Source organism: Blastomyces dermatitidis, assembly GCF_000003525.1.
Source record: "Blastomyces dermatitidis ER-3 genomic scaffold supercont1.5, whole genome shotgun sequence".
Classification (NCBI taxonomy): domain Eukaryota; kingdom Fungi; phylum Ascomycota; class Eurotiomycetes; order Onygenales; family Ajellomycetaceae; genus Blastomyces; species Blastomyces dermatitidis.
The window spans coordinates 4,669,297-4,693,197 of NW_025544778.1; the positions used below are offsets into that span (position 1 = coordinate 4,669,297).

At 33.3% G+C, this 23,901-nt stretch overlaps 1 protein-coding gene across 5 annotated transcripts; it reads right to left on the reverse strand.

The window, feature by feature from the left end:
* Nucleotides 1–17,348: 17,348 nt before the first annotated feature.
* BDCG_05541 lies at nt 17,349–23,649 on the reverse strand (the record flags this gene model as incomplete). Of its 5 annotated transcripts, none has more annotated exons than XM_045421227.1 (6): nt 17,349–18,790; nt 18,865–18,937; nt 19,098–19,629; nt 19,697–20,969; nt 21,081–22,247; nt 22,627–23,649. In XM_045421227.1, the coding sequence occupies 4 exons, from the start codon at nt 21,898–21,900 to the stop codon at nt 18,920–18,922; spliced, it is 2,643 nt and encodes an 880-aa protein (XP_045281293.1). The 5 variants fall into 5 exon arrangements, with proteins under 5 accessions (XP_045281293.1, XP_045281291.1, XP_045281292.1 ...); XM_045421228.1 differs by having other exon boundaries at nt 17,491–18,790; nt 19,697–20,966; nt 22,627–23,642; XM_045421229.1 differs by having other exon boundaries at nt 17,491–18,790; nt 18,865–18,934; nt 22,627–23,642.
* Nucleotides 23,650–23,901: the final 252 nt, after the last annotated feature.

Below are 23,901 nucleotides of genomic sequence, written 5' to 3' on the forward strand. Positions count from 1 at the left end.
AATGTGATTTGTACCTCTTCTAAACAAGAACAACAATTTCATAATATTCAATAAATAAACAAATCAGTCATATCACTGAATATGATACAGAATGTTAGAACATAGTGAAGTTCAATATATGAGATAACTGTTCAGACTCTTTGATTGTGTCAGATAATTGATCATTGAGTGTAACACTCTGATTGAGAAAAGATTCAGATATTGAAACTTTCTGATATGAAGTGAACTCAGTTGAAATATGTGATTGATTTACTGTTTCAGTTTTATAAGATAACAAAGACAGTCTCAATCACTTGTACATCAATAATACAGTCAGTCTGATGAGTGTATAACAGTTTATTTACTCATCTTGAGAAGCAGCTGAATCACTCAAAAAGAAATTCAGTCTGAAATAATACTATAGTGCAGGCTATTATTGCTGTAAGAGATAAACTGGTATATTATTACAGTAAAACTGAACAATCTTTTACAGAGTACTATACTGTAGCAGCTCTACTAGATTTCTCTTATTAAGTTAATATCTACACTTCTCAAGATTGAACAAAGGAGAAATGAGACTCATATATTAAATTAGTCTGAGACTACTACAATATCAACTATCAGAGATTTGAATGAGTAGATGTTTAAGATGTGAAGATAGTGAAATACAATTCTCTAGTAAGTAATGATCTTTGATAACACTTCATATCTCATAGAACTATAATACTAACTTTGAAACAGAACTTGCATACATTGATTGCAACTGAAAATCAGGCAAAACTACATGCTTATAAAACTGAATTTGACTGCTATCTTCAAGATGATCTGATGAATTTATACATCAAATCAATTCTAGAGTTATGAAAAATTGTTAAGAGTATATATTCAACTGTTGCACTGATGATGCATGATATTCTGACAATTTCATTAATAGAGATGAGAATGAAGTAAAAGTTCAACTCAAGTTGAGATATTTATCACTATCACTGAGAACAATTATAAGAAGAAACAATCAAGAAACTCATAATTATAAAACATGGAATTATCAGACAGTTTAATATCTCTGATCACAGTATATCAGAGAAGTGTAGTTTTCATAAGAAAGTGAAGAATAAACTTATATAAGAATGTATTTAGTTGTTTCATGAGTGTTATCAATAATTATTATCAAATTCTGATTATATAAGTAATCACTGAATGAACTGAATGAGACTGATTTTAATCTTCAGTCTCAGTCACATTCTGATTTTGAAAGAATGATCATCTTTCACAGTTTATTCTGAAAAATTACTCTCATTTCACTGTTCTTGAATTAAATCTGGTCATTTTTCACATCATTTCTCTCAGAAATGGTCCATTTTCAGATTTTTTTGAGGCTTGGTCCTGGTGAGACTCACGCCAAGAAATGTATGAGATCAGATCAAATGAGATTAAATGTAAAATTCATGGTCCCGGCGGCCAGTCTACAAGGTGTGAATAATGATATTATAATATCAGAGTTCATTAATCAATTGCACTGAGCTTGTCAACCTGGCTTTCTGAATCTATTTGAATAATCAATTCTCTGAGAAAAAGGTCAACAAGACTTCTTCTAAGTAATCAATGACAGGATTTAAACAGCACTGTGATGACTTCAGTGTGAAGAAAGTAAAGAAGAATTTCAAGTATTCTGATTCTTCACTCACTGTAAAGAAATATTAAAAAAGATTTGATAAAGATCTCTGTTTCAACTGCAGAGCTGATGATCACTATGTCAGTGATTATAAGAAGCTGAAGAAGAGAAGAAACTAAGAAGACATCTTCTCAAAGTTAACTTCTCTTCTGACAAATGTATTCACAGAAGATAAAGAAGAGAAAGAAAAGAATTAACAATTCTCACATCTCTGAGTTCATGTTACAATCACAATGCATATTCTGAATGAGAAGATATCAGTGAGATGTCTACTCAACTTCAGAATGAATGCTAACTTCATATTCTATTTCTTTTCTTTGATGAAGAGTTGAAAGAAGATAGATCTGTCAGACCATGTAAAATTTACTGATGAAATGAAATATCACTGTTTTAACATAATTCAAGTGAAGTGTGTGATCACAGACTTAGAAGAAATCTTCAAGAAAAGCAGTCTGCTTCTTTATACAGTCAACATCATAGATAAGAACATCATTCTAGATCTCTCATAATTGAGAGAAAACAATTCTCTCATTGACTGAGTCACTCAGATGTGACAGTACTGCCTCACTGATGAAGAGACAGTGATAGAGAAATCTGAAGAGTTTCATTGAAAGAATCTTGAGAAAAAGATTGAGTCAATATACTGTGTAGCAGATGATTGAGACTTGAAAACAGATGAAGAAGTCATCATTCTCACTGTAAGATTAGCAGCAGTATCTATTATTAAAGATGAACATACACAACATCTCTTTACAGATTTTAAGAATGTCTTTTCAGAAAGAAAAGCAGTGAAGTTTCCTGATATCAAGATATAATATAAGATTTGTCTTGAAGACAGTGTAATAGTGCTGTATAAGTCTCTTTATAACTTATCTGTAAAGAAATTGAATGTTCTGCATAAATATCTTGAAGAAGTATAATCAAAGAACTGAATACATTTATCAAAGAGTTCAGCAGAGGCGTCTATACTCTTTATACTCAAGAAGAATGATAGGCTATACTTATATATAGACTACAGAGGCCTCAATAAGATGATGATTAAGAATTGCTATTCATTACTGTTAATTGATAAGATGATTGATCAATTATCTGAAGCAAAGATGTTCTCAAAGATTGATATATAAGATGTCTATCATAGAATCAGAGTTAATGAAGATGATGTTTGAAAAACAGCTTTTCATATCAAGTATGACAATTTTAAATATCTTGTTTTGCCTTTTAATCTTTGTAACACTTCAGTCATCTTCCAGATCTATATAAATGAGATACTGTGAGGCCTTGTCAATGTCTTCTGCATAGTATATCTGAACAACATTTTAATCTTCTCAAAATCAGAGAAAGAACATGATACTCATATTCAAGAAGTGTTGAGTTGCTTGAGACAGCATTAACTCTATACAAACACTGAAAAATACTTGTTCTACATGCAGGAGATTGATTTCTTAGACTATATTATTGAGATAAATGACATTTCAATGAACAGAAGCCAGGTCTTCATCATTGAGAACTGACTGACACTGCAGATATATCACAAGATGCAGATATTTCTAGAATTTGTGAATTTCTACAGATAATTCATCTATGCATATTCACAGATTACTGCCCCTCTTATAGATCTGTTAAAGAGAAGTGTGAAAGACAGGAAAATAAGACTGTTTATTCTCACTCAAGGCACTGTGCAGGTGTTTGCAGAATTGAAACAAGCTTTCACAGATGTCATGATACTGAATCATTTTAATTCTGACTTACTTAGTCAGTGTGAGACTGATGTATTCAGAAATGAGATCTGTGAAATCTTTTCACAGTTGACATTGAAGACCTTTCAATATTGAAAGAATTAAGGAATAATCATCTCTGAGAAAACAGATAATGAATTGTCTGTGAAAGAAGGCTTTTTCACAGAGTCTATAAGATGCTGTGAATAAAGATCAGTGACCTTCTTCTTCAAGAAGTTATCACTCATGCAGAGAAGGTATAATATTCATGATCAGAAGATGTTAGTAATTGTTGAATTCTTTAAGATCTGATAATATTATCTTCAGAGTAGTAAGTACTCAGTGCAAGTTCTCACTGATCATGCAAATCTGCATTACTTCTTAACAACAAAGAGCTTGACAGAATATCAAGCCAGGTGAACAGAGCTGCTTTCAGAGTATGATTTCTATATCTGATATCATTCAGATTGACTTAACTCTGTCAATATACTGTCTAGATGACTCAATTATAATATTATTAATGCAAAGAAGAATTCTACAAAAGAATCTCTATCATCACTGCAGAAGAAGCTGACTGCAGAGAGTTGAGATTCTCTGAAGCTTAAGAACAGCACTGAAGAAGCAGCTGTGTGACTCAGTATAGAAGATGAAAGAAAACCCAGATTCTCACAGAGAACTGATACTAAAGATTATGAGCTTCTCATGTCATATCTTACAATCATTGAATTGATAAAGAATGAAACAGTCTATAATCTTTCAATCTGACTACTTTTGAAATTCATTGATAAGTTATAGAAGAGAGACATCTCTACTACAGCTTGAATTCAGAAGTTGAAGAAGAAAGAGTCTGATTTGAACTTGAAAGAGATAGACTCTGAGCAGAGTAATATTACTAAGGAATCAAGTTGCTAATAACTAGAAGAATATGAACTTCTACTGCTAAATGATTCAGTCTTTGTCTCTCATAGCAGGGCAGTGTGTCAGAAGTTATTGAGAATTCATTATAATGATTCTCATACAGAGCACTTCAGATTAGAGAAGACTGAGAAGCTTCTAAAATGTAAATACAATTGAAACAAGCTTCAGACAGATGTCAAAGAGTATATTGAGACTTGTAATATCTATTAAAGAATAAAGATCTCACAGTATAAGTAATACAGTAAGTTAATATCACTGTTTATTTCAAAGAGCTCATGACAGAATCTATTGATGAATTTCATAGTTGATCTGCTGAAGTTGACAAGAGTCAAAGAATATGACTCAATTTTGATTATTATTGACTGCTTTACAAAGATAATCAGATATATCTCTACTCATAAAAAGATTAAAGCCTCTGAATTGACTAATCTGTTTTTAGATATCATCATTCATAATCACAGTGCTCTGAAATTATTGATAACAGATTGAGAATTCCTCTTTATCAGTAAATACTGATCAGCTTTTTACTATCATCTTATAATAAGATATCTTCTTAGTATTGCATTTCATCTGCAGATCAATGACCAGACTGAATACTAGAATCAGACACTAGAACAGTATCTTTGAGTGTTCTGTTTATATTATTAGAATGATTAGCTCAAATATCTTCTGATCACTGAATTCATATATAATAATACAAAGAATGCAATCTTAAAGATATCTTCTTTCTATGCTTATTATGAATATAATTCTTTATTACTCAGTGATGTCACAGACAATGTTCTGAAGAGAAGAATAAGCAGTCAGAATATTAAACAGATACAGAGAATGAAGTATTTCTCAGTATCAGAAGTAAAAGTGAGATTGAAACTTTTGAATAAAATTTATAAGAAGGCAGTGAAAAGTATTCACTGTATTCAGAAGTGATAGATGAAATACTATAATTAAAAACATCTTTCAATGAAGTTCTTAATAGAGAATTAAGTGCTACTTTCAGCAAACAATATCAAGACAATGAGACTGTGTAAGAAGCTCAGTAAACAGTGACTAGAACCTTTCTCAGTAACAAGAGTAATAAGTAAGCAGATATATGAGTTGAAATTACTCACAGAATTGAAATCAATTCATTCTGTTTTTCACATTTTCTATTTAAAGCTCTATAAGTAATACTCTGAGATGAAGCTGTCTTAGTTAAATGACATTGAGATTGAGAGTGATACTGAATATCTTGTGAAGAAAATATTGAATAAGTGAATACATTACAGCAAGCTTCAATATCTTGTTAAATAAGAAAATTATTCATTATTAGAGAATTCATGAAAACTGCTTGAGCATTTGAAAAATGCTGAGAAAGAGATTACAATCTATGAGACAGCTAGTAGAGACTGTCTTATTATATGTCAGAGACATTGAATAAGAAATGTCACTTGAGACTTCTCATTTTTCTCAAAGAGTTTTTTAGAGATAATCTTGTGATAATGAGTCAGTGTCTTATGAGCTCTGTAGCACTCTTCTTCTATTTTCTTTCAAAGGATTTTTTAGAAGTTTAATGAGACTACACAAGTGTAAAATTCCTGAAGTAATTAATAAGAAAAGAAAGAGATATTTGAAATTAATAAAGATTAATATTATTAACCTGTGAGCTGCTGCTATTCTAATAGAGTCACAGTCTGTTAAAAAAGTAAAAAGAGAAATCAGAGTCTACTCATTAATAATCATATTCTTATCAAACTGATTCTTCATCATTGAAGTCTCTGATATCAGTATCTTTGTCTGTTAAAAAGTTAGTACTGCAGCACTGCAGAGAAGCATGCTGTAGAAGAGTATGAGAGATACTGAAAGTATTAACTTATCAACTTATAAAGTATCTCAGTCATCTACTTCAACTGAAGTGAGATTCTCTTCAATCAGTAATTAATCTCTATAGTGCTTTCAATAGTGATATCAGCTGATCTCTTCTTAGAGTCAGTCATTCTGAGATGTTTTTTCATCTCAGAAATTCATGCTTTCACCTTCTTTTACAGACAACTAAGAGAGATCTTCTCAGTCTTGATAGAATTCATTAATACTTGAAGCTCTGAGATTCTCACTCTGTACTACTTAAGCATCTAGACTTCTTATCAGAGTTAATATAACATCTTCTGATAAGATAATACTTACAGAGAGACAGAAGTTATTATTACAGATATAACAGAAATAACAGAAGTGAGAGAAGAAATGAGTATATAAAATTCTCTCTTTCTTCAGCTGCTTGATGCAGTACAGATAAGTAGCAGTGTCAGTTAGAGACTGTATCAGAGCCTTCTCATAGAGAGAAGACAAAGAAACTGTAAGACTCTGCAGACTCAACTCAGCAGTATTTCAAGCAGAGCTCAGATATGCTGTAAGAGAGAAACTATAGATTAAGCTTCTCAGAGTCACTGTTCTCAGAATCAAGCTCTTTCTGAGTTTCTCTTCAAATGATTACATGGAGTTATACACCACTGCATTGACTGAGAGAGGGGGCGGTATTATAACAGCAGCAGAGAGAGTAGAGAACAGACTGAACACAGACACACTGACTAGCAGAAGAGATGACATCTCACTGCAAGATACAGCAACTATCACCACAGCTGTAAGAGAAGCAGAAGAAGATGTGACAATGAGAGCAGTGCTTTCACAGCTTATTGACACTGCTGCCTTCAACCTGGCTTTCTTGACAGTTATGAAGGCCACAGCTGCATCACAAAGACATTTATTACTCACTAGAAAATGTCAGAATAAGTCTCTTATTATCTCTCAAGAATGATGCTTTCATACACTCACTATTACAGATGAAGAAGAAGGGAGAAAAATGTGTCATAAGAGAAGAGATCTTTTCAAAAAAATCCTGTTACTACTGTTAGCTTTGTCTCTAAAACATATCACTTTTGCAGGGAATTTCATACATAGAATAAAATATATTAAGAGATCTGTAAGTCACTTGTTAACTATATTTTTCACATTTTAAATCAATATATAAGAAACTCACTTATCATACATTTGATTTGAATGAAGATAGAAAAAGAAAGATCTACACAGTCAGTAGAACAACTCATCTATTTCTTTGTACAGTATATATACTGTTAATCAGTTGATAACTATTGCTATATAACAAAGATAATTTCTAATTCAGTAATCTTAAGAGCATAGAGACTATACTCTTAAAGAAGAGAGTATTATCATACTCTTAGCTGTATCAAGACTCTGTTATAGTTTTACATGACTCATTGCTTTCATGTAGATAATTTCATCTCATTCAAACTGATTTTTAATCACTCTATGACATCATTCAGATGTATCATAGAAAGATTTAATTGATGAATATAAGAACTTCACTTTTATACAAGATCAGCAGATTACTCTTTCTTGACAATGAGATGCTACTGAGGTATCACTCTGGCTATTCTTACTCATGAAATGAAAGAAGAGTATCTGCTCATTGTCTATATAGAATAGCTAGATACTGGCTTCTTATCAAAGAAGTCAGTGATTTGTTTTTCTTCTACTGAAATATATACAAGAGTTACTGCATATCTTATACAATCTTCTTAGTATACTAAGTATCATATCTGTGATATTCTTGCAATAACTCTGTAGCCTATGAGCTTGCTATTCAAGCAAGATAGTCAAGCTCACTTATACAGCTTCTCAAACAACTACTTCTACATGACACTGCTGACTAGCCACTGCTTCGGTTCCGCCACGTTACACCGTGTCTGAAATCAGAACTAGAATTTTTAATAGTCTTATTATCAATTCAACTGATTTCATTACATGATTTTAACACTAGATAGTAGTCTCATACTGTCTCAGTGAGACTTACTGTCTACTCTTATCACATTTTTCAAATGAGATCATGATTTTCACTTCTTAATTTAAATTATTTTTACTGCTTTAAATGACTTTAAATCTCATTTAAGTGTTATCAAAAAGCATTACTTTTTAAAAAATTAAAAATAGTTTAAAAAAAACCTTAAAATGTCTAAAAATAGTAACTTTATACTAAGAATGAAACTAAATGAGATTAAATGAGATTACTTTCTTATTTTTTTCAAGTTATAGTTGCATTTTTAGATCTGATATATAGTTACTTTGCATGTTTTTTTAATAATTAGTCTCAGTGAGATTCACATCAAGAAATGTATGAGACTAGATTAAATGAGATTAAATGTGAAATTCATAATTCTGATGATCAGTTTAGCAGTACTGCAGTATTAATTTCACAGCAGATAAAAATATCAGTATTAGAAACTTTAATAGTGAAGAATAAGTTTAATAAAAATAAAATTATTAATAAGTAGATCTTGAAATTCTTCTTTTGATTTTTTCTGCAGACTATAGCTCTATTAAAATAATAGTAGTCTATAAGTTAATAATATTAATCTGTTAATTTCAAATATTTCTTTCTTTTTTTATTAACTGTTTCAGAAATTTTACACTTGTATAATCTTATTAAACTTCTAAAAACTCTTTAAGAGAAAATAAAAGAAGAGTGTTATAATATTCATAAGATGTCAGCTTATTACTATAAAATTATTTTTAAAAAACTCTTTAAGAAAAATGTAAAGTTTTAAATAGTAGTTCTTACTTAACATTTTTGACATGTAATATAACAGTCTCTATTAATTATCTCATAGCTTGCAATCTCTTTCTCAATATTTTTAAAATATTTAAGCAGTTTTTATGAATTCTCTGATAATAAATAATTTTCTTATTTAACAAGATATTGAAGCGTCTCAGTGACTGAATGATTAATACAGTCATCTGATAGCAGCTTAACATGTGAAATCAAGACATATGAGTTCGAAACCTGCAGAGAATACATTAAATCCGGAACTTAAGCACCTTAGATTTCTAATAAATACAGAGGTATATAAATCATTTCAATGAATTACTCTATGTTTCTGAGCTGAAAAGTTATTATTGTATGTATTTAATTATCACTTCTCTGTATTTTTCTATGTTCTTATTATCTTGATATGATCTTAATATCTGTATTTTCTTCTGTATAATCAACACTTAACCTGTATTTAACATCACATAAAAACTCATTATAAGCTCGGCTTGTATAGAAGTATAATGAAAGAATAACAATAACAATAATAATAATAATAAAATATTGAAGCTTACTGTAGTATAATTATTTATTTAATATTTTCTTCATAAAATATTCAGTATTACTCTTAACTTTAATATTATTCAGCTGAGACAGCTTCATCTCAGAGTATTACTTATAAAGCTTCAAATAAAAAATGTGAGAAATAGAATAAATTAATTTTAATTCTGCAATTAATTTCAACTTATATACTTACTTATTCTGATTCACTTATTTATAAGTTTATAAGAGATTTCAGCTTTTCTCTCTAGAGAGATATCTTCTCATAATTAATTTTCTTTATATTTAATAAAGAAAATTAATTTTTAATTAGTAAACATAGTCTGTATAGTTGAGAGAGCATTTTCTTTAAAGAATTATTTTTATATTAAATAAAGATTAACAGAGCTGAATAATTAACAAAGTAAAGTTATTACAGAATTACTTAATAAAGTGATTTAAAGCTGAATAATAGCTTGTATATACAATAATAGTATATAGTAGAAGAATATAGTAATAAAGTAATAATTAAAGCAGATTCTTGAATATAAGAGAGAATATAATCTGATAAAGAAGTTCTTAAAGTAGTTAATTATATTATAAGAATCTAACTACTATATAATCTTACATAGAAGCTTATAATTACTGATTATATAAATTAACAACTGTAATGAGTGTGTGAGCAGAAGCAGTTAGTCTGTAAAAGAGATAATTTAACATAAAATAGAAAACAGTTTATTAAATAGCAGAATAATAAAAAAATATAAATAAAGCTGTAAGTAGACTGGCCGCCGGGACCATGAATTTCACATTTGATCTTATTTGATCTGGTCTCATACATTTCTTGGCGTGAATCCCGCTGGGACTGGCTATCAAAAAAACAGGTAAAGTGACTATATATCAGATCTTAAAATGAAATCATAACTTGAAAAAAATGAGAAAGTGATCTTATTTAATCTCATTTAGTCCCATTCTTAGCATAAAGTTACTATTTTTAGACATTTTAAGGTTTTTTTTAGACTATTTTTAATTTTTTAAAAAGTAACGCTTTTTGATAACGCTCAAATGAGATTTAAAGTCATTTAAAGCAATAAAAATAATTTAAATTGAGAAGTGGAAATCATGATCTCATTTGAAAAATGTGACAAGAGTAGACAGTAAGTCTCACTGGGACAGTATGAAACTACTATCTAATGTTAAAACCGTGTAATGGGATCAGTCAAATTGATAATGAGACTATCAAAAAATCTGGTTCTGATTCCAGACACGGTCATACAATCAGTCTAGCTGTAAGAGTTATTCAATAACAGTTTAAAAATAAAGTTTAAAAATATAAAAGAATCTTAAAAATAAAAAGAAAAGAAAAAATAAGCTGCTGTATAGTAATAATAAAATTAAATAAGAAAAAAAATTAAAGAATTTAAAAATTATCTTTTTAATCAGAAAAATAAATTTATAATTTTATAACAAGTAATTAAATTGAATTTTCAGAGCTCTGTCAAAGTGTTTATAAATACATAATATATTATACACTGTTAAAGAAATCTGATAATATTATAATTTTTACTAATTTAATTACTATTTATTCACTAAATCTATTATTATTTAAGATTTCATATTTCAGATTAGTTATTGTGACGGGCTGCGCCCGATCAATTATATAGACTATTCTGTTACACTTCACAGATTTCAACTCCTTCATTCTTGAATACATACACTTCAATTCTCAGTCATTCTCAATCACTGATTCTTAGCTGTTATGAACATGTATAGATTCTTTCACTCTGAAGCCTCACTGTGTACATCATCATGTACATGTATAAATATTCACTTCAATTACTGATTCTTACACTTTCTCTTTCTTTTCTTCTCAAACATTTTTCTCTTTGTTATATAAGACCTATTAATATTATACCAATCTATTCAGCATAGGCCTGTTACACTAGAAAAATGTTCATCATCTTCTTATTAGAAATGATTATTTATCAAGAGATATCTGAATGTGTAACAATGTGTAAGAAATAGAGAAACAGTTAAACAGTTAAGTGAATACTGAGTTTCTAGATAGAAGCTTGCTTATCAGTCACTCTGACTCTATAACAAGATCTTACAAAGAGAGTAAGATTTTACAAGAGAATGTCAGTGAAAGATTCAAGAGTTCTGACACTCAGATGTATAAGATATTTATATGATTACATATCTAATAATCAATATAATCACGTCTAACAATAATATAAAACTCTCAAATGTGAGTATAGATATGATGTCACAGTGACTCTGAGCAATGTTAAAATTACAATAACAATAAATAGCTGATATGCATGTAACTCAACAACTTCAATACAAAGAGATTTAATATTTAACTCATGTGATTTCAACATCTACAGAATTGAATATGAAAGCACTGAAGAAATGTCTAGATACTTCTACATATTTTAATACTTCTGATCTTACTCTCTACTCATCATGAAGAATGAAAATACTTATAAAACTAAGTATAGATGAAGATGTCATCAGTTCATTAATCAATCAAGATTGATATATCAATGAATAATTAAAGAATCATATGAAACAGAAGTTTTATTCATGAATAAAAGCATGTAAATCAGTGTTGTGAATATCTGATAATATTATAAGATATCTTGATATTCTGTTCTGAGACACTGCTATACAACAGAAAGTGTTAGATTAATTACAGAGTATCTGACAGAGAAATACTTCTCTTATAATATTCATTTCTGACTTCAACATCAAGATTCTAGAAGCAGGTGATTAATCTTGAGAGAATTGAATAAAGGTTAATATACTTAAGAAGACATTGACTTTTGAACTCTTACAGACTCTTATAAGTGTAGATAAAGACCAGACTTATGAAGACTTCTGCACACAGCTCTGAATATTGAATAACTGTCTTATCAAGCTCAAGAGTATACAGAATAGTGACAGAAGACATTACACTTACACATCTATGCTTAGAAATAACTCAGCTACTCATACACCTGTACTGAAGAGAAGTAACAGCAATGATACAGATGCTATGAATTGAGTAGACTTGAATGCCTATACATAAGTAAGAGTCTCTGTCATCTGAACAGGCTTCTGAGTTTCTGAAATCACTTCTGAAGAAGTCACTGATTAATGTTAATATGAAGTGTGTATCAACTGTAATCAATCAGAACATATTGCTTTCAACTGCTGATAAGTCTATATATCTTCTCACTTGAAGAATGAATCAGTGTGTGTCTGTGTTAATCACATTGCAGTGAAGAAAGATTCAGAAGATAACTATAAGAATACTCTGATAAAACAGGGAAAAGATTAGCTTCTATTCAAATTTATAAACAGAAGCTTGAAGAGGTCAGATGACAATAATTTAAAGAGAAAATGACAATGAATGTGATTTTTATATCTACTGTGATTAATAACATATATAATATAAAAGCTATGATAGACAGTGATCTATATTACTATGCAATAATTAAATCTTCAGTTGTAAGATATTATAATCTTCAGTGTATTCTCTTATTAAAATCTTAACTTCTTACAGAATTTGATAATTCTAAAGATGTTTACATCTGTTACATGATAAAACTAAACATAGATATTAAAAAATATCAGTGTAAGAATGTCTATGTATATGAAGTTAATAATCTTGATTATAATCTTATATTAGAACTTATCTGACTATCTGAATAAGATATCTTATTAAATGCTTAAAACAGAAGTTTAATATTCTCTAACAATAATAGAGTTCATGAGAATGATATTCACAAGACTATGAATCTGACACAGATCTCTGTCAACATCTATGAAATACTCTGAAAAAGAAGTCACTGAAAGAATCACTGATAGCAGAACTAGATATCAATCTATTTCATCAGTCTGACTGATATTAAAAAGACTCTAGAAAAGTTATTCTGCATTATAATAATAGATTCTTGTATAAAACTCTCTCAATAATATCATAAATATCTAGATATCTTCTGATAAGATAATATTATAAACATACTTCTCTTATAAGATTCTGAAGTGAATCACAGTATTAAGTTAGAGAAGAAGAATGATAAGAATTCTGAACTATTATTAGATCTTCTTTATAACATGTTCTGAGATGAACTTCTTCTTCTTTGAAAGATACTTAATAATCTATTAAATAAAGAATTTATATATGTTAGTAATTCTTTCACTGCAGTCTCTATTCTCTTTACAAAGAAATCAGATAAGAAACTCTGATTCTGTATGAACTATCAAGAACTGAACAGAATAACAAAGAAAGACTGCTATTTACTATCTCTCATTAATAAAACTCTAGCTCATATTGAACAAGCTCAATAATTTATAAAACTAGATATTATTACTGTATTTCATAAAATCTGTATCACTGAAGAAGATGAGTGACTTACAGTATTCTGCATATAATATAATCTCTTTGAATGAATAGTTATCTCTTTTGAACTGACTAATACTCTCAGTACATTTCAGAAGTATATCAACTGAGCACTCTGAGATTTTCTTAACAAATTTACATCTGTATATCTTGATGACATTCTCATCTTCACTGATAAGTTCAGGAAAGAATATCAAGAACATGTACAGAAGATATTATAATAACTATAAGAAGCAGAACTACTGATAGATATTAATAAGTATGATTTTAAAGTCAAGAGTATCAGATATCTGAGTTTTATTATAGAAGCTGGTAAGAGAATTTAAATAAATTCTGAGAAAGTCTCTATTATTCTTGAATGAGAAGCTCTGTATACTGTGAAAGATGTATGAAGCTTCATCAGATTTACTAACTTCTATCAGTAATTTATATAAAACTTCTCAGATATTGTGAGATCACTTACAGAACTTATTAAGAAGAACTCAGTATTTCAGTGATCAGTAGATACTGAAGCTGCATTTATATGAATGAAGAAGATATTTATTAATATCTCTCTACTAATAATATTTAACTCTGATTATAAGACAGTTGTTGAAGCTGATTTCTCTGACTATGTGATAGAAGAAGTAATATTGTAATATGATGATAAAGATATTCTACAATTATATGTCTTTATATCTAAGAAACTAAGTTCTGTTGAATGCAATTATGAGATCTATAACAAGAAACTTCTCATGATTATATACTGTCTAGAAGAATAAGACTCTGAACTCTGAAGTATCTCTGAATTTGAGATAATTATAAATTATAAGAATCTCAAATACTTTATAATAATCTGTAAACTCACTGAATAATAGATATAATGATCTGAGTTCTTAAGCTACTTTCATTTTACAATATACTACTATCTCAGTAGTCAGAACTTGATAACAGATACTCTCTCACAATGAGAGTAAGATATAGCTTTCAATATAACAGACATCTGTTGAATAAACTGAGAATATCAGCTTCTAAATCTGAAGATATTAGTTGATCAAGATGAAACAACTCATAACACTATACATACTTCTTCAATTAGAATAGATACTGATACTGATATCTTGACTTCTTCTGAATCTACACTGAATGAATTATAACATGTAATAGCTTAAACTGATGAACTTCTTCAAGTACTCACTAAAGCAGTATATCAAGAAGTACTCTGATTTCTCTCAGAACTACATATAAGAACTGACATCTCAGAATACTTAATCAATGATAATAATACTCTACAGTTCTGTAAATAATGTTAAGTTTCTCACTCTGAACTCTTACACACTTGAATAATACAAGAGATATATGATTTGTATATAATCAGTTATTCAGATTATGAATAACTGTATTAAATAATCTCTCAGAAGTTCTACTGATCTGAGATATTAAACAGTATCAGACATTTTATCTGAAACTGTAACTATTATTTCTTCATTATCTTGTAAAAGAACTGTAGAAAAGACCTGCTGAAATCACTTAATATCTCTGATAGAATTTGATAAGATGTGATAATTAACTTTGCTATTAATCTCTCTGAGAGTAAGAGCTATAGAAATGTTCTGATTATTGTGAACTGATTAAGTAAGAATATTATATTGAAACTCTGTAATAAGATAAATACTGAACAAGTTACTGAAGCTTTTTTAACAAGCTCATTCTATTAGATATATAAGTTACTGAGATCTATAGTATCAGATCAGAGTTGTTAATTCATGAGCACTCTCTGAATAAGAATCTATCAAGTTTTCAAAATTATATACTATCTGTTAACTATCTATCATTCTGAGACTTATGATACATCAGAACAGATAATTTAAATTATAAAGAATTATTTTTATAAGTTCTGTAATCACTTATAAAATAACTGATATAATCTTCTTCTATATACAGAGATCACTATCAATGATTAAGATACTGTTTTAACAGATATAAGCTCATTCTTTCTTATATATAGTTATTATATGAAGATGTTAGATCTTCTAGAGATTATACAATTCACACTGAATTTTCACAGTCTGATTCAGATTGCTGATAATATAGTAATAAAACTCTGAGATACTTATAATTAAGCAGAAGTCTTCATAGCAAGTACTAAACAGAATTAAGAAAATTGAATTAATATTCATTAAAACTCTGCTGAATAATATAAGATAGAAGATCTGATATAATTGAATCTTAAGAATATACAAATCACATATTCATCTTATATACTAGATTACTGCTATATTAGATATAAAGTGATAGAAGTTCTAGATAGTTATAACTACTATTTTAATACATTATCAGAAATTTATAATATCTTTTATACAAGCTTGCTTCACTGTACTATTACTAATCTATTCTCTTCTTAACTAACTTCTGACTGACAGCTGCCAGAGATTATAGAAGAACATAATGAGCTTGAATAAGAGATTGAAGATATTCTTAATAAGAGATCACACAGTTATAACTGATAATATTTTATGAAATGAGTCAGCTATAATTAACTAATCTAAACTCTGAGTTCTGTGTTATCTGAAACAGCAGCTCTTGACTGATAAGAACTGCTTCTGAAAGAGAGAAACTAATATAATAGACTGTGTCTGATTAATTATATAGACTATTCTGTTACACTTCACAGATTTCAATCACTTCATTCTTGAATATATATACTCTGATTCTCAGTCATTCTTGATTGCTGATTCTTAGCTGTTATAAATGTGTATAGATTCTTTCACTCTGAAGCCTTACTATGTACATTACTATGTACATATATAAATATTTACTCTGATTGCTGATTTTCACACTTTCTCTTTCTTTTCTTCTCTAATGTTTTTCTCTTTATTATATAAGACTTATCAATATTATACTGATCTATTCAGTGTAGACCTGTTACAGTTATTAAGTTAAATAAATATTTACAGAATTAACTGTATATTTTTATATATAATTTTCTATATATATTTTTATTATATAATATATCACTTTAAAATCTAATTTTATTATTAAGATATTATTGAAAATATTTCATCATAGTAATAGTAAAATAATAGATATTAAGTGTAAGTATAGACTGACTACTGAGATTATAAATTTTACATTTAATTTCATTTAATCTGATTTTATACATTTCTCAATATGAATCTCACTGAGATTAATCATTAAAAAAGTATACAAAGTAACTATATATAAGATCTTAAAATAAAATTATAACTTGAAAAAAATAAGAAAGTAATTTCATTTAATTTTATTTAGTCTCATTCTTAATATAAAGTTACTATTTTTAGACATTTTAAGGTTTTTTTTAGACTATTTTTAATTTTTTAAAAAGTAACACTTTTTGATAATACTTAAATAAGATTTAAAGTCATTTAAAGCAGTAAAAATAATTTAAATTAATAAGTGAAAATCATAGTCTTATTTGAAAAATATAATAAGAGTAGATAGTAAGTCTCACTGAAACAGTATAAAACTACTATCTAATGTTAAAACTATGTAATAAGATTACTTGAATTAATAATAGAACTATTAAAAATTCTAATACTAATCTCAGACACAGTTACATAGTCAGTCTATACAAGTAGATATTAAGTGATTGATCACACACTATCTCATAATGAATAAAAACACAAGTATAACATAGATTTTCTGAAGTTTTACTCTCTTTTCTATTTTAACTCAGCTACTTTCATTTATACTTTTTTTTTTTTTTTTTTTTTTTTTTTTTTTTTTTTTTTCCATTTTACAAGCCCATCTTAGACTGATCATTGTGCTAGATTCACAAAATATGAAGAAAAAGAATAAAAGAGAGAAAAAAATAGGAGAAACACTTTTTATGAAAAAAATATTACAAAAACAATTAACATAAAATGCAATGCAGGAAAAAACATGGCAGGGAACAAATCTATAATCATTAGAGATGAAATGAATGTTTCAAAAGTCACATTCGAAATAGTAAAAAATTAGGTAAGAAAACCTCAAGGGGGAAAAACACACATCGGCGAGGTCCATGACACTAAAATAAAAGGTAGACGTAAAAGCGTAGTAAAACGGAGGGGAAGAACGGGACTAGATAATATAAAATCTAGCGGGATCGCTAGAGATGACAGCTGATCATGAGGGGAAAGTAAATGTGATTTTGTCGATTTGGCTGTTCCCATGGGGGAAGAAGTAGGGGGAATCAGGGGAAAAAACAAAGAAAAAAAAAAGGATTCATTGATGAAATCAACAAAATGAGACAAACACAGGAACATGTTAATAAAAGACGGGAAGAGCAATAAAGGACATGTCAATAAGCGCAGGTAAAATAAAAAGGAAGAAAAAAAAACACACAAAACCAGAAGAATTTTCTTTTGTTAAAAAAAAGGGAAAAAAAAGAAAATCACATAGAAAAAATCAAAGAAATGACTTGAAATCATTTATCCAGCTCCGCTCTCAAGCGTTCACTGATGATACGATCAATCCGTTTCCTGTTCTTAAAATTGAACGCACCATTCCGCCATGCACAGCGCAGCTTCTGAAACGTGGGCTTTTCCTTTTTCGCTGCCTCCAGTTCAGACTCCACCAGCTGGACCAGGTCCCGCGAGACCGTGTCAGGCATAGGTCTATTGCTCGCAAGAACGCCATCATAAAACTTGATGATGCTGTTGAGGCCAGTGGTAGAATTGTTCAAATGCAAATCATCAAACGCCAGACTCCTGAATTCATTGTACATTTTTGAATTGAAATTGCGGACCAAGAAATGAGACCAGAATTGATAAAGAACGTCCATATCCAGGTTCCCATCACTCGTTATGCCAGACGATCGTTTATCAAGGGTTTTTTTGCGAAATACGTTATAGGATTCGTGAAGAAGGTCTGTAGGGAGGGATTCAATCGGGGTATCTCTGTCTTTGACCCAGAATGTGGGCGTGTTGGCGATAGCCGCTGTTTCGGAATTCTTAGACATGGACGACGGGGGCGATCTTCCACGGCGCTGCCCGTCAGCTACGCTATTTAACGTGTGAGTAAAACAGTCGTCAAAATACTTCCCTCACTGGCTCAGGGATTGGATTGAAGGACCTACCTTGTAATATTTATTTGGGCCGTACGCGTCGATAGAGATGGTCGTTTTTCTGTGCTCACTGTCCCACCCGCTGCTTTGTAACCGTCAACAGAACCGCTGGAGAAAGAACAAGACGAAGGAATGAGAAAAGGTGACTGCGCTGGGCTGGAAATTCCTGGCTTACGCACCACAATCACCAAGTTCTCAATCTGTTCATCTGGGAAGGTACTCTCATCTTTAATGGGTTTTCCTACATTCGCATTTTCATTTTGCCCCGTTACCGGCACATAAGCTGGCGAGAACTCGGGGGCAGCGGACGATAATACGGACTGATGCACGCGGGTATCAGAAGTGGCACCGTTCGACAACGAATAATGGGAAGGGATCGCGTTTCCAGAGATTTCGTGCAGTGACCCATTGCCATATAGCGCGGTGGTCTCTAGGTGACTCGAGTTCAAACCATCACTGTTCCCATCGTGAGCTGGAGTTGACAAAGAAAGTGGGGGAGGGCCTTCATTTTGGGCGGAAGGATCGCGATTTTCCATTGCGAGGATCCACTGTTCCCATTTCTCCCGTTTGCGAAGGCGATCATTTCCATCTTCCCCGGGTCTATACTCCACACTTTTCAGTTGGCGGCAGACAAGACGAAGGAAATCCATATCTTCGGTGAGGCTCTTAATCCGCTTGAAACCAGCGATAAAACTTAATAGAACAAAACCCTGTGAATCCATGTGTTTCCGCAAGAACAAGTCTTTGCAAAGATTGTCAACCGAGAAATAATACTCCCTGGAAATTCATTAGTTGAACTACGCTCAAGAGTGATTTGGGGGGTGCGGTTGGGCTGGGGCCTTACAGCTGCATTGAAATCATGCTCATTAGAGAGTGCTCCATATACGGATGATATGGAATCGCAGTCATTGGGCCTTGATGTAGCACGGGATAACCATACATCGCATTGAGGTCGGTTTGGATTGGATAGGGTGTAGGGCCATAGACCCCTGAGGATGGAAGGGATGGTGATCTCATATTGAGACCCCGGTTAGAACCATGTTGCTGGCCTCCATTCTGAGATGCCTGATGATGAGATCGGTGACGTTCACTAAGTGAGAACGGTTTTGTGCTTTGGAACTGGGATTGTCCAACTGGGGGGCTATGGTATTGGGAGTTATGAGCACCGCTATAGTTTGAATGTCCACCTCGGCCCCTATAGCCCCCACGGCCTCTCTCGGGCCGAGATTCTCCACGCTCTCTACCATACTCACGATCGCGATGGAAGTCGTTACGTTCCCGTGGGTACTCTCTTTCTCGCTGGTTCGAGAGTTCCCTATCCCTGGGGTGGAAAGGAGGCTCCTTGTAAAATTCTGCAGACCTTGGGCCGTTGTCAAAACGGCGCTCGTGGCCTGAGCTAAAGCGTGTGCCAGCATGAGAGTCTCCTTGGACACCGGCATGTCTTCCCGTATGTTCAGTGCCTCGCTGGGATGTCACGTTGGAATAGTCGTGGCTCCTACCAAAGCTCTTCGAGTTCTGTCGCTGGCGTGGGCCTGTTTCAGCAGCGGGATGATTGGTTTGAGTTTCACCACCGGTTGTTCCCCGAGGCTCCTCTGGAGCCTTTACACTTTTTGAGTCGCTACTAGCTCTATCCGGTCGGCTGTCATGTGGTGCTTTCTTTTCGTCTGGCGACAATGGCGCATTTACGCTACCCGTTCTTGCGGGTTGAGTGGTGCCAGATTGGTCCGAGTCAACACGTGTACCACTGCGACCCCTATCACTGGAACCAGTCTGTTTTGACCCGCCAGCGGCTGAAGCGGATGCAGGGACGCTTCGGTCACTACTGGATATGGCAGCAGAAGGATGGGCGCCACTGCGCATACCTCCCTCTCTTCCGCCTCTAGAGGGTCTTCCACCTCTTCGTGCAGCCGGGGGGAGAGGAGTATTAAAAACAGCCGTCGGAACATAGGGGACGGGCATCCATTTCTCCTTCCCGCGCGATCCGGCGGTAGGAGCCTTTTCCTTCTCGGACTTCTCCGTCTTGTCGCTCTTTTCTTGGGCCTTGCGGAATTCTTCGCCTTGTGCCAGCTGAGGGGTGGGCCACGAAGATGCATCGCCAACTGGAGGGAGGGTCTCTGCTGTTTCAATGTCAATATTTGTTGATATACTTGAACGAACGCCAGGTTTCCTGGAACCTATCGTAGTGTCAGAAGATTAAAGCTTGGGGAGGGGGAGAAATTAATCCTTACCTTCTTCCTTGCTCTTACCGCTTTCGCTCGATTTTTTCTTGGCTATTGCCGCATCTGCCGCGACTTCAGAACCGCCAGCCTTCTTTCTGGGGCCACCCTTTGAACCTTCCGCACGGTTTTCGCTAGGAACGGACGACTTCGAGTTGAAAGGCTTGGCAGCAGCCGTCGTTGTCGATTTCAAGGCAGCACTAGCCTTGGCCTTTGCCTCTTGTGCTTCTCTCCTTTGTTGCCAGACATTTACTGCGGGGATGGGCGCAGCCTTCAATTCTTTTAGAACAGGAACATCCTTCTCCCAACCGTTTTCCTTCAATTTTTCCTTGCCCGATTCTCCACTTTCGCTCGACTTTTCGACGGTTCCTGAAACTTGCGACTGCTTGTCCCAGCTAGAGTCGGGTATGCCATTTGGAGTTCCAGAGGTATCGTCTTCTTTAGGCAGCGTTGTAGTAGATGTAGTTCCCACGCTTGGAGACGAAGTTCCGGAAGTAGCAGTCTTCCATGGCGCACCAGCAGCAGGTGGGGTGACTGTCCAATCTGAGGAGCGCTCAGAAGATGATTGCGATTTGTCGGTGGCATCAGCGGGTTCCGTGGCAACTGACGATGATTCCAAGTCCGTCGAAGAGGCGACAGTTCGGTTTGACCCATCCCCATCCACCGATCCAGTAGCTGTCCTATGGCTGCTCGGGTCTGACGATGTTGTGCTGGACTTGTTTTGCTTCTCAGCAACGATTTGCACGCTTGGAGGCGTAGAAAATCCCTTAGCGGCTTGGGCGTAGGAAAACGCGGGCATCTCTAGCCCAGGTCTGCTAGTTGAGGTTGACATGGTGGAATGCAAAAAATTATCAGTATTTTGCCACAACAAATCGACGTTGCGAGATGGCACGGGTTCTATGTCTAGATAGATGGAACTGAAAGGGTTTTATGTGCTGGACGAGTCCAGCAACTTGTTAAACGACTCCAACTGCCGGTCTGGCGGAAACGGACAACCTCCACCCTCTGGCTGCCCCACCAACAACTGTTGTCTCAAAACCCAGGAACGTCAAGAGCCTGTCGACTATCTATCGCGGAGGGGGAAAAACCGTGTTCACTAGATGGATGAGGCACTGGCGGGAAGGAGATCTTGGGGAAAGGATATTTTCGAAAACCGAGGATTCACAGCGAAAGAGAGACCTGAAGGGGGGTTTTACATTAGCGAACAGTTGGAGTTTGCGGTTGATTCAGGCTGGAAAAGCCTTAAACTAGGGAAAAACTGTCGAAGAATCTCCGAAGCAGCGAGACGTAGAATAGATAAGCGTGTGCAGGTCCTCCGCAATAAGCCCGAAGAGCTTGTCCAAGAAGAACAGAAAGGGGAGAGTGAACTGGAATTGCCGGAGGGACAGGGCAAAGGAGTGGGCAAGACGGCAAACCAGGGAGATAAGGAAGATTATTTTTTTTTTTTTTTTTTCTTTTTCTTTTCTTTTTCTTTTTTTTTTTTTTTGGTGTGTGGATGTTGGAGGAGAGGCGATGGATAGGATAGAGAGTGCGATCGCAACAACCGAAACACACGTACTTTTTTGATAAACAGCAACACAGGACACCCGTAAAGACAGGGAAGGATGGAGGGTCGAAATGGTTTGTGTTGTGATGAGTATCCCGAAGAAAAAAAAGCGCTGTGGGCTTTGTCCGGACGATCTCCTTTTTTTGGTGAAACGCCCCGAAAGGAAGCGCGATTGAAGGGGAAGAAGGCCTCTCTGGTTTGTTTTTTTTATTTTTTTTTATTCTTTTTTATTTTTATTTTTATTTTTATTTTTATTTTTATTTGTTTTGTCCCCTTTGGTCACCAAGAGCCAGCCAGCCCACCAAGAAGAGGGAGTCCCACGCGACGACAAGCGACGACGTCCAGACAGACGAGGAGGATTGAAGTGCGTGAGGGCGAAATCGAGGACGAGCTTGCAGCCACGCAACGACGTTGAGACAAGACAGATGGCGAATTGAGCGGCTATCTGACTAGTTGGAGGTGCAAGCCTGTCGCTGATGAAGTTGCTGTTGCCTGGGGGAGGGAGGGAGGGGGTTGTGTTGGAGGTTGGAGAGCTGAAGGAGTGCGGGATGTTGTCAAGTTGAGAGGAAGAAAAAAAGGGAAAAAAGTTGAAAAAAAAAAAGAAAAATGGAACTAATTCGTTTGGTGGAGAGATTCGGGACAACAGGCAAAAAGGACGAAACCTTCACATATACACACACACACACACACACACACACACACTATAGTTATATTGCCCACAGCAGCGACAATAGCGAGTTTAGCACACTGAAAGACATAGGACGGAAAAGAAGACGGGCTTGGTTTTTCTTTTTTTCTTTTAATTTTTTTAGGGAATCAAATAAAGAAATAAAATATAATATAATATAAAATGGGGAAGAAAAGTGAAGAATTTTGGGGGAGGGGGAAGTGTGAGGGGGGAAATGCCAAGCAAGGGCAGGCAAAAGAGGAGGATTGCGGGTTGAACAAGGAGAAGAGGACAAGAGGAGAGAGAGAGAAAAAAACACACGGCTCCAACGAAATTGAAATTTAAGCCGAGAGTAGTGAAGGGTGGACGCAGCAAAAAAAAAAAAAAAAAGAAAAAAAAAAAAAAAAAACCAAAAAAAAAACCAAAAAAAAAGTCTTTCGTTGGCCCTGGGGCTAAGCATCATAAAAAAGGCTGCTTGGGCTTGCCGAACGTCCGCGGCGGGCAGAAAAATGCTGAAAGGTGTTTTGAATTTGATCACAATAAATTGTTTCTGTTTTCCTCTTTGTCTTCTAATATCCAAGCAGTGGCAATGATAATCAGCCTGCAAATATAAAATAAAA